We start from the raw sequence: 18,144 nt of genomic DNA, 5'->3' as shown, positions 1-18,144 counted from the left end.
ATCCTTTCTCCAAAATACCTCAGTTACAGACATACTCCCTATGAGGAATTTTCCAGTCACAAGTATCTCACAGGGCTGGCTGCACCCTCCGTCGCTTTCTTCCTGCTGGTGCCACGCCCGTTCCTGCCTGTGTGCTCTGGGCCAGGGCCCTGAGAAGGCTGCCTGGAGCCTGATCTGAAGACTGGACTTAAATATCTAAAGTAAGAATAAACCTTTAGAAAACTTTATGGCAATTTTGCATTGCCACAGCATTTTTATTATATCCAATGAAAGTCTGATCTGCAACAGATTGCGAATAACAAATCAAAAAAACTGGGCTCTTTGCCACACGGAGAGTTGGAGAAGCATTGGGCTGGATCATGAAAGACTCTTAATAAGAAGTACAGGGCTGGACTTCCCTGGTGGCGCATTGGTTAAGAATCTGCCTGCCAGGGGATTCCCTGGTGGTGCAGTGGATAAGAATCCGCCTGCCAATGCAGGGGACACGGGTTCAAGCCCTGGTCCGGGAAGATCCCACATGACGCAGAGCAGCTAAGCCTGTGCGCCACAACTACTGAGCCTGCGCTCTAGAGCCCACGAGCCACAACTACAGAGCATGTGTGCTGCAACTACTGAAGCCGGCATGCCTACACGCCTAGAGCCCGTGCTCTGCAACAAGAGAAGCCACCGCAATGAAAAGCCTTCGCACTGCAACGAAGAGTAGCCCCCATTCGTGGCAACCAGAGATAAACCCTGTGCGCAGCAACAAAGACGTAACTCAGACAAAAATAAATAAATAAATAAATAAATTTATTTTTAAAAAAAGGAATCTGCCTGCCAATGCAGGGGACACGGGTTCAAGCCCTGGTCCGGGAGGACCCCTCATGCCGCGGAGCAACTAAGCCATGCACCACAACTTTTGAGCCAGCGCTCTAGAGCCCACGAGCCACAACTACTGAGCCTGTGTGCCACAACTACTGAAGCCCACGTGCCTAGAGTCTGTGCTCCGCAACAAGAAGAGCCACCGCAATGAGAAGCCTGTGCTCAGCAACAAAGACCCAAGGCAGCCAAAAATAAATAAATGAATAAATAAATTTATTTAAAAAAAAAAAGTACAGGGCTTCCCTGGTGGCACAGTGGTTGAGAATCTGCCTGCCAGTGCAGGGGATGTGGGTTCGATCCCTGGTCCGGGAAGATCCCACATGCTGTGGAGCAGCTAAGCCCGAGCACCACAACTACTGAGCCTGTGCTCTAGAGCCTGCGAGCCACAACTACTGAGCCCACGAGCCACAACTACTGAAGCCCGCACACCTAGAGCCTGTGCTCCGCAACAAGAGAAGCCACCACTCGCCACAACTAGAGAAAGCCCGCGTCCAGCAACAAAGACCCAACGCAGCCAAAAGTAAATAATAAATAAATGTGTTAAAAATTTATAAAAAAGAAAGTACAGATTTTAGACTTCCCTGGAGGTCCAGTGGTTAAGACTCAGCGCTTCCACTGCTGGGGGGCGTGAGTTTGATCCCTAGTCGGGGAACTGAGATCCTGCACGCCACACAGCATGGCCAAAAAAAAAAGTACAGATTTTAGTCTGAGGGTGATGAAGTTCTGAATGATGTTTAAGCAAGGGAGAAACATGATTAGATACGCATTTACAGTAAACCAATCCCTCACTCAATTTACTTCCAGAATACCAAACTGAAAGAATACTGGCCCCTTATTTTTTGTTGTCGCTACAAGTAAGTGCATTAAGTGGACTTTTTGGCGTGCTAGTGCAGACAACTCGTGAGTATGTCCTTAATGGAGAGAGAGGTATGTCTAAAAAGCAGCAGCAGCATTGCATCTGCATAAGTAATTCTCTGTTGGAAGGGCAGTTCCCTTAACAGTAAGGTACAGGCCAAGACACTTTCTGAAAATAAAAACCGTATTTGGTAATTAATAAAATTATTGATTCCTACGAATAAGCAACTTAATTCTTTCCTTAAAACATTTCCTCAGTACTCCAGAAAACCCCTGTGAATCAAAGATTTTAATACCTTTGCGTCAGGTTTATCCTTATCCTCTAACGAACCAAGCTCTTCCGGGCCAAGAGAAAATAAAGCTTCTAAACAAAAAAGTAGAATCACAGATGTAAATGACATTATCTCATTTTTGAAAACTGTTTTAGAAAGCCAAGGCCACCAGTAAGTAAAAATCAGTTAAAGATTCAGAAATATGACGTGACAATATTTACACCCTTACCCTATACATCTTGCTTTCTGGTACTGTTATTTTTAACCACTGACCCTATTAGAAAGTGGGAAGCTAAGGTTTCAACAAGGGAGAGCTGTAAAAGGAAAATTATACATATAAAAACCGTAACATCAGAAATCTTTGGTGGCTTCCTATTGCCTATGGCAGTGGGTCCCAAAAGCCACATGAGGAATACTAGGAAATACACAATATATAATAGTGTCACATGTGTTTGTTAACAAGCCACATGTGAGACTTCCAACCATTCTTTCATGAGAAGGAGCACCTTTAACTCTGAGATAACGCCCTTCCCATTTGGGTATGAAGATATCTTTTCTGCATTGAGGGTAATAACAGATGGTGGTGACCTTACCTGGAAAAAGACGTTGGCAACCCAGTGCGGGTCTCCAGAACTTGTTTATAATTCAATGTCTGGGTACGCCACCCAGTGGGGCGTATCTGAATCTTTTGGGAAGTCTATATTCAAACAGATAGGAACACCTACTGGGAGACTCTGATATACTCCAGGGAGATAAGGGATGGGACGGGTGTTGCCTTGCACTGAAAACCACTGCTGCCTTAGTGATTACTGTTATGTTATATTCCTCCTGAGCTCCCGGCAGGAACAGGGAAAGACACTACATGAAGGTTACAAACATAAAGGTTAAAGCATAAAAACCATACAAAGACTTCCACAATCGTCTCCCACTATCTGGGAGTACAGTGGAACCCAATCTAGTCCTATTCATTTAAATATGATTCCAAAAAGTTGCAAAAATTTCCCCTCAGTTCTCTGCCAGTCCTTACCCTTTCCAAATTGTACGCCTTCTTCAATAAGCTTCAGGATCCGCGCTACGCCTTACTAGGAGTGTGCGAGCCACACTAAGGTGTCGGCCCATGTGCTTGGCTGGCCACCCCCTTTGCTAGAGAGAAGGGGGCCCAGGGCACTGAGCCCTTTCTTCTCAGCGGCACTCTCTATGACCTGCCTGCCTTCCCCAACAGTCGCCTTCCTCACCCTCTTCTTAAGGCTACTTCTCTACTTTAAGTTGCCCTTGAACTTCAATTATACTAAAACTTGGGAAAAACTTAACCTCCCTAGGAACCCGCTTATTCATGCTCCAAATTTCTAACGGTGGAACTACTGAAGGCACTGGGGGGATATTTTTATGGAGTGGATGGAGTCACAGACAAGAGGCAACACCCAAATCCACATGCACTTCGACCCATTAGAATGGCCCTGGGAAGGGGATAATGGTAATTATACACTAAATCTCTGGAGGCAGGACGTCTCTGTAAGCTTAGAAGCAACAGAAAATGTCTCAAAACTTTGCTAAATTTGGTAGTGGTGGGAAGGGGGATGAGATACTGGATACAGGATGAGCCAGGTTGTCTGTCCTCGGAATATGGAGACATGGTGGGGAGCTTCATAGCTGGGGGCCCCCAGTCAGGGCCATGTGAAGGCAGAGGAATCTTCACACTGAAATCAAGGGAACACAGAGACTAAGACCCTTGTGGAGGAGGCTGGTTTGCAGAGGAGGAATGGGACAAACATGTAGAGAAAAATAGGGGCAAGAAATCAAGGGTCCAAGGAGGTCAGGGTGGCTTCCTGTAGGTGATTTCTAGGAGATTCCTCTATATTCGTACAGTAAACCTCCCTTTTAATTGAGCTACTTTGAGTGGGTTTCTGTTCCTTATACACAGTCCCTTATCTAACACCTTGGATCTCTGGAATTCAGAATTTCCAGATTTTAGAAAGGTAATACGAAGAAAGGGTCCAATATGTTAACGTTACATCCCCAGCAGAGTCTGGGACAAACAGTATCTATTAATCAAGGACTTAATATTCCTGTAACAAGGGAGGGTGGGAGGGAGGGAGATGCAAGAGGGAGGAGATATGGGGATATATGTATATGTATAACTGATTCACTTTGTTATAAAGCAGAAACTAACACACCACTGTAAAGCAATTATACTCCAATAAAGATGTAAAAAAAAAAAAAACTTTAGGCAGTCTCTAGCCTAAAGCATTATACAATTCCAGAGAATAAAAAAAAAAATGTGAAAGTTAAAAAAAATATATTCCTGTAACAAATGTATGACTGCTCACCCAAGTGAGATAATTAAGGCTATAAACAGTCTCACAGCAGGTCAAGCTCTCAGGCCAAACAAGTTCAGATTATTAGGTCAGGCTGTCAGAGTTTTCCAGATTTCAGAACTTCAGATAAACGATTGTGGACTGTATGAATAATGTGACAACCCCTCCCCACTCCAAAAGGAAGCATATAACTGTACTGAGTAACTCTGGTTTGAGTGTTTATTACTTTGAGAAACTCAAAAATACAAATGGTGTACAATAATGAAGGCTGGCACTCATGATAAAATTGTCTCTGTTGTACTTTAAATGATAGGAATTCGAAAAGAAATACATTGCCTTATGTTTTTTTATCTTGTTACGGAACATGACTGATCACACAAAGTATTCATAATTTAAGCTTCGCCTTCCTCTGCAGAATTACCAATTTAAGTCCCTCATTAGCAACAATTAACACACACTGTCGAATACACATTTAAAATACTTTGTCTATTTGCGATTCTGCATAATTAATTACAGGGAGATACGAGGATACATATTACCAGCCAAATGCATGTAACATAGCATACCTCTGAATTCAGGTGTGAAATGAAGAGTCTGAAGAAGGGAATTGAGGTAACAGGTTCCACCCTGATTTCTGATTCCACTTAAATTGGTGAATTCTCTAGGCGCAGGTGGCTCCAAAGCTTTGGTCTTTAATGTCTTCCCTTTTCCATAATGATCATTTGACACACTGGAATAATCCTCTTCAAACAGGTCCCCAAACATTGTGAAACTAAATACTACCCTTAAAAAAAATATAACATGTTATAGAAACGTTTTTATTTAAAAAAAAAAAAAACTTCCCCACATCTCCCTTTTATACTTGGGAGTCTCCATTTTAAGTCACTCTTTAGAAAGTACAGACAGTAGTTCGGGCTTTGGAGGCGGCAAGACCTGAATTTTTTCATCCCCGCTCCGCACTACCTGTGCGACCGTGGGCAGGTTACTTAACCCGCGTTCTTGTAAGTAAAATGCGATACCAACTGTCACGCGGGGTCATTTAAACCATCAAATAACATATTGAAAGAAAGGCATTTAGGGTACAGGGTTTAGCCCACAATAAATGACAGCTGTTTTTAAAAAGGCATATTGATATCACTTGTGAAAAAAGACAACCCATCCATACACCTAATCTGCTCAGGTAGCAGAGCCACAGCTAGATTCTGAGCGTTGACAGTGGCCTAGGGACCATGAGTCACTTCCTAAAATCTCTGCTTCTCAAACTCCTTGCACCAGATTATGACACTTAAATAAGTTAAAGGGAACAAATTAATCTTTATAGTAGTTTAGTACACGGCCCCGAAGCCGGACAGCCGGGCGGAGATTCAGTGGGAAAAAAACACTGCCATTAAAAAAACAAAAAAAAAACCCCACTGCCATTTAAATCATGGAGCCTCGGGGGCTTTACAACATGTATCCACCCAGTGATCCCAACATGAGCTCCTGGGATCTAAAGAATCCACTCAAGGTCTCACATCGAGTGTGGAGGAGGGTCACCTGGAGACGAGAAAGGCCAGGCGCCTAGCACTGTTCCTAAGCGATAGGAAACGCTGAAATGCTATTATTTGCCTTTTCAACCCGTTCCTCAGAAGAAAAGCACAAAAAATGGAACTTGAAAGTGCGGCCTCGAGCGCGTAGTCTAGATTCCGGTCTCCTCCACTCCACGGTCAGACCAGGCCCTCAAGCCCTCCAAGCCACCGAGCCCAGGCGCGCGAGGAGGCAGAGGTCCCCGCGGCGGGGGACCGCAGCCCCACACCAGGAGGACGCCGCATCCCGGGGCCGGCCCGGGCAGCCTCTCGCCTCGGCCCCGCTCATCCCTCCCGAGATTCCCCGGTCGCAGGCCCCACTTACTGCCTAAAGCCCAGACCCCCGCCCCGGCCAAAACTCGAAGCGAAAGAACACGCCTCTACAGGGGACCGCCATGTTGACGTGGGTAGCTCTCCCGCGGCAAAGCGCGTGAGCGATTTATGGAACGCACGGACTACGTCTCCCAGGATGCCCGGCGGGGTAGCGCCGGCCTGCGGCGCGGGGCCTTATGGGCAATGTAGTTCTTTTGGCCTGAGAATGCGGGAGTCGCGTTGGGTGGACAGTGCTCGCTTCCTTGTCTGCTAGAGGGTTCGCGAGTCCGCTCGGTGAGCCGGCCACTCATTCGTTCACTTTTTAAAGTTTATTTTTATTTCTGTTCGCAACTCATGTGAGTTGCAGTAGAGATTACAAAGATCGCTTGTCATTTGGCCCGGCTAATGCCAAGTTACTTAAACCTTGGAAACATTTGTGTAGGGCTTCAAGAGTGCCGTGCACTTACAGAGACATTTTACAGGTGTATCTCCAGTGAAAAATGTTCCAAGTAACTTTGATCCTTTATAACATCCTCAGTGCTTACTTTGTCTGCGCCAACTCTCATACACAAGAGTACGCCAAAAATACTTCAAAATCTCCTCTCTTGCCCTCTTGAGCACCTTTGGTGGACTCTTTCAATAGCCTATTTAGGCTCTTCTGGCCGTCCCTCCTGTCGAATGAGGACGACGGGAAGAAAACCATCTTGACTTCAGCTAAAGATGTGAGAGATTGAGAACAGCAATAGCGATAGACGAAGCCACAAGGCAGGAGTCAAAGTGAATGCGAGCCTAAGGGATTTGTATTTGGAACATAGCGACATTCCTGTGGCTGCAAATGTTCAGGAAGTGTCGGTAGGGAAAGAACTGGAGGCAGGGGACCAGCTGAAAGGTTGAAGGTCTAGACCAGGAAACCACAGTGGGAATCGCATCTTCTCAGTTCTTATCAGTCTTCCCTCGGCCACCTTGCCCCCTTGGCAGCCTCCTCTTCATGATTCTCATCCCTGGCTCCAAGGCACTCTATCCTGCTGCTTCTCTTTCTGCCTTTTGACTGCTTCTTCTTTGCCCGCTGTGCTTCATTCCCCTCTTCCTAACAATGGATATTCCTCAAAGTTCCATTCCCTGCCCAAGAATTAGCACTGGAAGCTTAGCTTCTGAGAACGCAGGCTCACCCTTGTACCCAGCTGTATCCCGGCCATCTCAACAGTGCCTGGCTCATTACAGGATCCTAATAAATATGTGTTAAATGAATGAAAGGTCTGTTAACACCACCATCCTTCCCCTCATCCAGCATCAAAGTCTCGGAGCTGTCTTTGAAACTTCATCTTTTCTCCATGAATCCAATCATTTGTAACTCAAAGTATCACCTGGACAATGCTTCTTCTGTTTCCATGGCTCCCTCTCTGCTTTCCATGGCTCCCTATCTGCCTGTCAGACCCTCATTAAGTCTCACCCACGTTAGAATGACAACATTTTAGGTGGACTGCCGCTTTCTCCATCCCATCATGCATGTCACTACCAGATCCATCTGAGGCACACCCTGAGCTCGCATTTCTCTACCAAAGAGGCTTTGGTGATTCTCTGGTATCTAGTCCAGAAATTCCACCATGGTCCAAACACTATTTTTTTTAAATAAATTTATTTATTTATTTATTTTTGGCTGCCTTGGGTCTTGGTTGCTGCACGCAGGCTTTCACTAGTTGCGGTGAGCGGAGGCTACTCTTCATTGCGGGGTGCGAACTTCCCTCACCAGGGAAGCCCCAACTGTGGGTTTCTCATATTGATCCATGCCCTTTATTAGGTTGAGAAACTTCCCTTCTTTTCCTAGTTTGCTGAGAATTTTTATCAGAAATGGATGTTGGATTTTATCAAACATTTTTTTTCTGTGCCTATTGAAATGATTACATGGTTTTACTTTTTTAGTTAATTTATATGGTGAATTACCTTGATTGATTTTCTAATGTTAAAACAGCCTTGCACTCCTGGAATAAATCTCACTTGGTTATGACGTATTATATTTTTATGTATTACATGGTACATATATATGTTTATATTATTGAATTTGGTTTGTTAAATTTTTGTTTAGAATTTTTGCATCTATGTTCTTGAGGGTTATTGGTCTATAGTGTAACCGAGCAGGGCCCTATGGGGCCTTCCCAGGACATGCCTTCCCCCATATCCTCTGCTTCAGCTCTTCTCTGAAGTACCTACATAATAGTAATTTTTTTTCAGTTTCTATTCACAAAGAAAAAGCTCCAGTCCATCTTCTAATTTTTTTGAAAAATTCCTGACATTACAGAACTAAACTGAAATGTATTAATATTCTACTCTTACATTTCCATGACAAACAAAAGAATTTCATGAGCCAGAACAAACAAACAAACAAAAAAGCCAGGGTAGATAATAGTATTTGATGCAAATTTCCTGCACTGTTTTGCAGATGTGGAAACCCCCCACCAAATGGAAAAACTACTTGCTGACCATGAGCACAGACCCCCAGGCCTCCTGGAGCCTAAGGACTGATAATCTTAACCCCTGTGACACCGCCCTGCTGCTTCACCATCAGCCCATCACAGAATTGTGCACAAGTTGGGGCTTCCCTGGTGGCGCAGTGGTTGAGAGTCCACCTGCCAATGCAGGGGACACGGGTTCGTGCCCCGGTCCGGGAAGATCCCACATGCTGCGGAGCGGCTGGGCCCATGAGCCACGGCCGCTGAGCCTGCGCGTCCGGAGCCTGTGCTCCGCAACGGGGGAGGCCACAACAGTGAGAGGCCCACATACCGTTAAAAAAAAAAAAAAAAAGAAAGAAAGAATTGTGCACAAGCTGACAGTACCCTGTGACAGCCCCGTCTCACCTGCCCTTTAAAAATGCTTTGCCAAAACCCTTCAGGGATCTTGAGACTTTTCAGGGCATGAACCACCTCGTCTCCTTGCATGGCCTTGCAATAAACCTTTCTCTGCTCCAAACTCCTTATTTAGTTTTGTTATGTGGCAATGCTGGTCTCATAGACCAATTCTATGGTCTTGTAACAGGGAAGAGCAAAATCCGACTCCATGTTGGATCTGTTTCTTTTACTTTAACCTTTGCTACTTTAACCTTTGCTTTTCATTTACTTTTATTATTATAATCATACACAATGGCCTGCCTCAGGGAACCCTACCCCTCTGCCTGAATGTTAAACTAAAGGACCTTTGTTCAGCTCTCAGGGAGACAATCTGACCCTGCCCACCTGTGAATGGCTGCAGCAAAGAAGAAATTGACACATCCCCTCCCCCATGCTGGCCAAGCCAGGAGATATTTTGTGAAATTAATAGCCTTCTTACTTTACTTCGTCACCTCTTCACCCTCTCTGTTCTGTAAAAGAAACTGGTATCCAGACCCCGATAAGATTTTTTGGGGGGATGCTTGCCTGAACACCTTGTCTCCCTATTTACTGGCCTGTCGTGTGGCGAGCAGAGTGAGCCTGGACTCGGTAACTGTCTCATAGAGTGAATTAGGAAATTCCCTATGCTTCTACTGGAGTATATTGTATCTATATTCCAGAATATTTTCTGGAATGATAATTGGTAGTACTTCTTTTTCCAATGTTTGGTACATTTATCAGTGAAGTTATCTGGGTTTGAGGTTTTATTTGTGGGAAAGTTTGTATTGCAAATTTAATTTAAATTTAAAATACATAAGTTATTTCTATTCAGCTTATTTATTTATTCTTGATTAAATTCTAGTAGTTTGCATCTTTTAAGAAATTTGTCCATTTCACCTAAGTTGTAGAATATATTGGCATAAACCTGTTCATGATATTCTCTTATTCTTTTAATATCTACAGAACCTGTAGCGATGCCACTTCTCTCATTGCTGATACTGGTCATTTCTTCTCTCTCTCTCTCTTTTTCTTTTTTTTTTTTTTCTAATCAGTTTGGCTAGAGCTTTATCAAGTTAATTCAGTTTTTCAAAGAACGAGCTTTTGGGTTCATTGATTATCTCTATTGTTTTCTATTTTCTATTTCATTGATATCTATTCTAAAATAAGCCTACCTGCAGGTAGACCACTCACCACCATTTTTATTTTTCAGACATTTATCTGAAACTTTTCCAGTCACCAAGGTAAATGGTGACTAAGCAAATGTCACCAGTTATAGTTTGGGTGTCCTGGACGGAGCCATGTGGACCCCTAACAAAGTTTATGCCCCTAGGTTGGCTCTAGAATCCCTCACCAAATGGTCCTCAAGATCTAATCTGACACCAATGAGTTTACCCATGAAGGTGTCTAGAAAACCTTCATAGTGTAGTTTGGTCCGATGCAACAAACATTTCCTTGTGTGCTTTCTCTGTACGAGGCATAGCATGGGTATTGTGGGAGGAGAGTACAAATATGAAGATATGTCCCCTGACCTCAAGGAGTGCTTGATAGAGTGTGAGACAGATACAGAGATTCCTGATGGAGGATACCAGGCCTATTGGGGCAATCCCACAGCAGATGTCTAAACAGAGGACTGTGGAAGCAGAGAAAAGAGAAAGCAGTCCCAGCAGAGTGCTTCAGACAAACATTCGGTGGGTAACCCTATTATGTGACATATCTAGAGAAAGCAATTTAAAATAGATGACAAACACATTCCATCACATCCCTAGAATGGGAGGTGGGGTTGTCAATCTTATCTCAACATTTCGGAAGCCTCAGAGGGTTTGGAAATGGAATAAGACAAGCAGTAACGTCAAGCATTGCAGAGACTCTTGTCGACCTCAAGTTCACTGCCAGTGAGGAGGTCAGTGGCAAGGTGCTTCAAATCTTTCCTTGGAATCTGGGATGCCAATCACTTTCTGGGCAAAGAGTCTTTGGTACTCTGAAGATAAAATCCAAATTTTCCTTTGGGACAAATTGCAAATATACCAGCTTTATTGAAACTTACCCTCTTTTTTTTTTTTTTTTTAATCATTCTGAGTCCTTAGGTTCCAAGAACATTGCTTAATGATTCTGTTTCTAAAAGGGCATTGCAGTGCAATGTCTCTGCTCATGGTAAAGATCAAAAGCTATCTCATCTGGAAAACATACTACTACCTGTTTCAGCAAATGCTTCTCATTCATTATCATCCTTATGAGTAATTCATTGGCAATGAGTATAATTTTTTTTTTATGAATGTCTAAATACACGCCCTCTCCTGAAGCAGGTTTTGTGCCTGTACTTATGCCGCTCCTGTTACATGAGTTTGGAATCCAGACAGCTGGATTGCTCTGGGCTGTAGTTAACAGATGGCTCCTGCGATTTTAACCGGCTTCCTTCCTCTGTGCATGTGTCTGCTGCTGACACCTGGCTTTGCTGAAGCAGGCAAACTGCTGGTAGTGCCCATGGATGGGAGCCACTGGTTTACCATGCGTCCAGTCGTGGAGAAACTTGCCCACAGAGGGCATGAGGTGGTCTTAGTCATACCAGAGGTGAGTTGGTACCTGGGAAGCTCATTCAATTTTACGGTAAAGACTTATTCCACGTCTTACACTCTGGAGAATTTGAATAGTGAGTTCCAGAAGTTCACTGATTTTCACTGGAAAACTCAGCCGCGAAGTTTACTTTCTTTGTTGATGAGTCCGTCCAACAAAGCTTTTGACTACTTTTTTTCACATTGTAAGAGTTTATTTGAAGACAAAAAATTAGTAAAATACTTAAAAGAGAGTTCTTTTGATGCAGTGTTTCTAGATCCTTTTGATATGTGTGGCTTAATTGTAGCCAAATATCTTTCACTCCCATCTGTGGTCTTCACCAGGGGAGTCTTTTGCCATTATCTTGAAGAAAGCACTCAGTGTCCCATGGCTCTTTCTTACGTTCCTAGAGATTTCTCAGGGTTCTCTGATGTCATGACTTTTGGACAGAGACTGTGGAATCATATCCGACACTTGGAGGAACGTTTACTTTGCCACTATCTTTTCAAAAATGTTGTAGAAATTGCCTCGGAGGTTCTCCAGACAACTGTCACAGCATCTGATCTCTTCAGCCAAATATCAATTTGGTTGTTACGACGTGACTTTGTTTTGAACTATCCCAAACCTGTGATGCCCAACATGGTCTTCATTGGTGGCATCAACTGCTATGAGGGAAAGCCGTTGTCGAAGGTAAGTTACTTCTCCTTTAGCATATTAAGAATTAATCAGGCTTTGGACATTAAAAAAAAAAAAGATTCCTTACTAAACTGTGATTTGTCCTTTATATCCTTTGCATTTGTAATTTCTCTCCGGTTGAACAAACTATTTTGTGCCAGTTCATTTAATTGTGCATCATCAAATTTTACAAAGCTGTCTTCTTTGATATGTATGTGTATACAATTGATGACAATTGATGTAATTGTATATAATTTCCAGGCTGCATTTTTAAATCCTGTTTTAGGAAAAATACTGAAAAATACAGTAAGAAATGAAACTTCTCTTTTGTTAATCCAATGCCACCCCCTATAGGAAAATGCTTTTAGCCGTTTTGTATGTATCTTTTCCAATTTTTCTGAAATTATTTAATATTATTTAATATAAGTGCATATGTCTAATGTAAATTCTCACACTCACTTATTAAAATACAATCTAGTATCAGACCAGACATATTGTCCTTTACCTTGCTTTTTTTTCACTTGCCAATAAATTGTGGACATCTACAGTCAGTACATACAAATCTGTCACATTCTTTTTAATGGTTGCATAAAATTCTTTACTTTGGATGTACCATAGTTTATTCAACTAACCAATATTGATAGATATTGATAGCTTTTCCCATTTTTTCTTTTATAAGCAAGACTGTATTCACATTCTTAATTTCTTTACCTTCATATATTTCTATGTTTCTTTGCTCTTATCTCTGTAAGCTAGAGTCCATAGGAGTAGTGTTGCTGGGTCAAATAGTATGTACATACTATATTTTAATGAATTCAACAAATTGCTTTCAAAATATTGAACAACCTGACACTTTGGTCAAAAGTATACAAGAGGTCTGTTTTTCTATACCCCCTCCACCTCCAGAAGTTGTCAAAGTTTAAAATTTTTAGCAAAATAATTCTACATAGCTGCATCAATTTTTGTTTCCTATTTTCTTAGATATACTGGCCATTTGTATTTCCTCTTTTGTGAGTTATGTATTCACATTCTCTAATCATATTTATAGAACTTTCTTTTTTATAGCTAATTATTATGTCTCTTGAGTATTAGGAATATTAATACTTAGGTTTTTATATGTGCTGTAAATATTTTTTTCCTTGGCTGTCTTTCATCTTTCCTTATACGGGACTTTCATTTTTGGGTGGTCAAACTGGTTGACTTTTCCTTTAATGGCTTCTGGATTTCAGCTTGTTTAGATCTTTCCAAGTCTGACATATATAAGCATTTTTTTCCATATTATGTCTTAATGTTTTAATTCCACTAATGTTAATAGTTTTATTTCTTACAATAAGAATTTTGCATGGTATAAGGATCTAACTTCATTATTTTTCCTGAATGGATAGTCCATTATCCCAACATCATTTAATAAAAAATCCTCCTTCATTCATTGAATTGAAATGCATCATTATCATATCTTAAATTCCCATATTTATTTGCATCTGCTTTTGTACTTCCAGTCTTGCTCCACTGATTTATTTATCTATTCATGTGCCAGGACCATATTTTGATTATAGTAGCTTTGTAGTAAGTTTTAATATCTGGTAGGGCATGCCCCATACTCATTCTTTTTGTTCCGAGTTTTCTTAGTGATTCTTATAATTTATTCTCCTTCACAAAAGTGAAAATTGTTTTATCTAGTCCAAAATATAAAAATAAACCATTAGGGTTCTGTTAATATTATGTAAAATATTTTTACTCATTTGAGAAAGGTGAGATTGACTGGCTATTAGTATTAGGGAAAGGAGCCCCATTGTTAGGATCAATGATGGTGCGGATAGGGAATCCGAAAAGAATATTAATGAGAAATTAAGGCTATTGTCATTGAATTGATTAAGAAGAAGTAAGCTTGTGAGACTAATTAGCAGACTATGGGTTGTGGAGTTAATTCAGATTGTGTTGCTTTTTGATAGTCAAGTTAGGGGTGTTAGTATAATTGTGGGGATAATAAGGCTAATCTGCGTGCGCTTCGCAGGCTGCGAACACCAGCAGGATGATGGGTATTATGCTGGCTGAGGTGAGGTGTGAATTTAGGATTGTTAGGGTCGCCAGGATGAATAGTGATAATATTATGCCTTCTAGACATAGTAGTGAGGATATTAGGTGAGATAGATATATTAGTAATCCTATAAGGGATATAGTGAAAGCTATAATAATATTTATATACACTAAAGACACTTGGTAATTAGGAGTTTAGTCATAATCTAATGAGTCAAAATAATTTGTTTTGTTTTAAACTAAATACAGTTTAGTTCAGTCCACTCCAGTCCTTTTTGAGTTCACTCGTAGGCCAGGCTAATTGCCAATAATGAGGTTAAAAGTAAAACCATGGTGAGTATTGTTTTTAGATTACTTGTTAGAGTTGCTCAGAGGAGGGGCAGTAGGAGGGCAATTTCTAGGTGGAAAAGGAGGAATGTGATTGCTACTAGGGAAAATTTTATGGAAAAAGGCAGGCGGGCCGATCCTATAGGGTCCAATGTGCATTCATAAGGGCTTGTTTTCTCTGTGTAAGTGTTTAGCTGGGAGAGTCAGAAGGCGATGAGTACAAGCAATGAGGCCAGTGCAGTATGTGTTAATAAGGTCAGTATTAAGTTTATTATCCTTTTTCAGGGGGGTACCAAAACTAACTGATTACAAGTCAGTTGCACCAATTAATACTATAAGAATGATGAGCCTCATCAATAGATAGATAGGAAAAGGAATAGTCATAAAACATCTACAAAATGTCAGTATCAAGCAGTGGCTTCAAAGCCGAAGTGGTGGTTGGATGGGAAGTGAAATTTTAATCGGTGCAGGAAACAAACAATAAGGAAGGTGGACCCAATGATTATGTGCAGTCTGTGGAATCCTGTGGCTATGAAGAAAGTTGACCCATATACCCCATCTGAGATCGTAAATGGGGCTTTGTAATACTCTGAGGCTTGGAGGGGTGTGAAATCGACGCCAAGGGCAATTGTAATAAAGAGGGCTTGGAGTATGTGCTTGCGATTTCCTTCCATAAGGCTGTGGTGGGCCCAGGTGATAGATACCCAGAGGCTAATAGCATGCAAGTGTTGAGAAGTGGCACCTCTAGGGGGTTTGGAGGGCGAATGCCTATTGGCGCCCAGCATCTGCCTAATTTAGGGGTAGGGGCGAGGCTTGAGTGATAGAAGGCTCAAAAGAAGAGGACTTCTGAGACGATAAATAAGATTATTCCGTATCAAAGTCCCTTTTGGACGATTGGCGTGTGATGGCCTTGGAAGGTGCTTTCTCGAATAACATCTCGTCATCACTGATATACTGTGAGAGTGTTGGTTAGTCGGCCTAATATTAGTAGAATTATTGAGTTAAGTGAAATCACATGATTAGACCCGACGTTATGAAAAGGGCCCCTGTAAGGGGTCAAGGACTGGGGTTTACTATGTGGTACGCGTGGGTCTGGTGGGTCATTATGTGTTGTCATACAGATCTAAGCATACTAAGAGGGTAAATACATAGGCTGGAATTATAGCAATGGCAAATTCGAGGATAGTGAGTAGGGTGAGAGCAATGAATGTAATGAGAGCCGTGATGGTGTTGATGCTTTTTAGCGCTAAGATTGTTCCTCTGATTAGATGTATTAATACATGACCTGCTGTAATATTGGCCGTTAATCACACAGCTAGTGTACCAGCTGGATAAACAGGCTGATAGTTCGATAATCACTAGCATAGGGGTGAGGGGGGTGAGTGTGCCTTGTGCTAAGAAGTGGGCCCAAAATGCTTTTGTTTTGTTACAGAAACCTGTAATCACGGTGCCGGCTCATAGGGGAATGGCTGTTCCACATTTATTAAGAGCTGCACGGTGGGTGTAAACGGGTAGGGTAGTAGTCCCAGAAGGCTGGTTGACCCAATAAATAGAATGAGAGACATCTTTTTGCTATGCTTTTCCTATTCAGAATATAGTACTTCTCTTTACTTATTCAGAGATTCTTGTTTTAAGTCTACCAATGAAAATTTGCATTTTTCTTTGTATGTCTTTTATTTTCTCTTATTAAAATTTATTCCTAGGCATTTTATTACTTTAGAAGCTATTGTGAACAGAGTATATTTTCATTTCTATTTTGAAGTGGAAATTAAAGTATAGCTTTGCATTTGCACATCTATCTTGATCTAGCCATACTACTAATTACTCTTAGTAGTTTGTAAGTTTTTTTTAGGTATACAATATTGTCTGCAAATAATAACCTCTCAGGGCTTCCCTGGTGGCGCAGTGGTTGAGAGTCCGCCTGCCGATGCAGGGGACACGGATTTGTGCCCCGGTCTGGGAAGATCCCACATGCCGCGGAGCGGCTGGGCCCCTGAGCCATGGCCGCTGAGCCTGCGCATCCGGAGCCTGTGCTCCGCAACGGGAGAGGCCACAACAGTGAGAGGCCCGCATACCGAAAAAAAAAAAAAATAATAATAACCTCTCATATTCATACCTCTTATTTTGTTTCACTGAAAAATATACCTTCAAAACATCATTGAGTCATTAGTTCAACAACAATTATTCAATAGTTTATGAATAATGTTGAATAGTTGGTCCAGACAGTTTGAATTGGAGTTCAATCACTTGCAATTGAAAAGGTATTTTCAAATACAGGAGTAATATTCCTGGCAAATGCAGAGTCTCTAAATCCAGATGAAATGCTTATCTCAGCCTATTATTTTATTAGGGAAGTCCTATTTATTTTTATCTATTGATCTGGCTGCTTATAAGGCTCAGTACATTTTATAATATAGTCATATTCTCTCACATATTGGGGGTCTTACTTTTCCCTTCGAACTAAGGAGAGGTTACAGATGGATTATGTACTCAGTGAATATATGTTATGGACACTCTGCTTATGTAACTCCTACTACTTAGAGCATGAATCAAGTCTGGCTAGGACAGCATTTTATAAGGGCCTCTGTTCACCTTGCCTTGCCCACTGGGGACCCCTGGATCCTCACACAGCTGAGGAAGTTTCACCCAGACTGGGTACACACACACACACACACACACACACACAGATGATAATGTTTGGATTTATTTAGCATGACTGAATGCAAGAAAACGAGAATCAAAATATTGGTTGGGCTGTAGAATGTACAGACTTGTATAAAGCACCCCATTCTTAAGAGGAAATTTTTTTGGAATAAAAATAATTAAGCACTTACCATCATACATGTGCTAAAAGTGAATTTAAGTGTTTTTGGAGCAGAGAACATATTATTTTGTTCATGTAAATTCAAGATGTTATATCAGGCAAACTTTATGTAAAGGGCCAGAAAGTAAATGTTTTAGATTTTTCATGCCAGTAAATACCCCAGCTCTGACACTTAGCAGCGACATCACCTTGGGTAAGAACCACTGTTTCTAAATAGTTTAAATAGGGATAAAATAGTAGCGCCACACACAGCTCTTTTCCAGATCAGAAATGATAATGCATGTAGAATGCCAGGTGTGTGGCAAAGAATCAGTGACAGCTGTAACTGCCATAACTGCGTGGTGCTAGGTATTTCCCAGTATGATTATTTCCAACCCTCACAATATTAACAGTAACGATGAGATCAGGCTCTTTTCAAAACAACATGATCAGATGTCAATATTCTCCGCTTGTTGGGAGCCTCCTATGAATTATTTAACCCTCAGATGGATAGAGTCCCCTTAGGGAGAGTTTAGAAATTAAATATAACAAAAGCCAACATGGGTTGACATTGTTATTAGCCCCATTTTGCAGATAATGAAACTGAGGCACAGAGAGGTTGAGCGAGTTGCCCATGGTCACAGCTCTGGTAAGTGGGGAAGACAGGATTCCAATGCAGACATTCTTTTTTTAAAAAAATTACAACATAAT

General features: G+C 41.6%; 1 protein-coding gene and 1 pseudogene across 5 annotated transcripts in view; both read right to left on the bottom strand.

Moving 5' to 3' along the window:
• USP40 (ubiquitin specific peptidase 40) overlaps window positions 1-6,281 on the bottom strand; it is a 94,222-nt gene extending 87,941 nt beyond the window's left edge. For 2 of the 5 annotated variants that reach the window (XM_060106088.1, XM_060106087.1), the window contains exons 1-2: window positions 4,870-5,082; window positions 2,013-2,080 (exon numbers count right to left, since the gene is read on the bottom strand). In XM_060106088.1, the coding sequence (XP_059962071.1) occupies window positions 2,013-2,080; window positions 4,870-5,068 (267 nt within the window). In that variant the 5' untranslated portion in view covers window positions 5,069-5,082. Of the gene's footprint in view, window positions 1-2,012; window positions 2,081-2,581; window positions 2,605-4,869; window positions 5,088-6,193 lie in introns of those variants that run through there. The other 3 variants (XM_060106089.1, XM_060106091.1, XM_060106092.1) reach the window with 3 other exon arrangements.
• Window positions 6,282-15,733: 9,452 nt separating this feature from the next.
• On the bottom strand, window positions 15,734-16,195 carry LOC132494839 (ATP synthase subunit a-like; annotated as a pseudogene).
• Between the last annotated feature and the right edge of the window lie 1,949 nt (window positions 16,196-18,144).

The sequence above is a fragment of the Mesoplodon densirostris genome, chromosome 8, assembly GCF_025265405.1.
Source record: "Mesoplodon densirostris isolate mMesDen1 chromosome 8, mMesDen1 primary haplotype, whole genome shotgun sequence".
Classification (NCBI taxonomy): Eukaryota; Metazoa; Chordata; class Mammalia; order Artiodactyla; family Ziphiidae; genus Mesoplodon; species Mesoplodon densirostris.
Note: the sequence above shows the minus strand (reverse complement) of the source record. Positions and strands in the feature narration are given on the sequence as shown.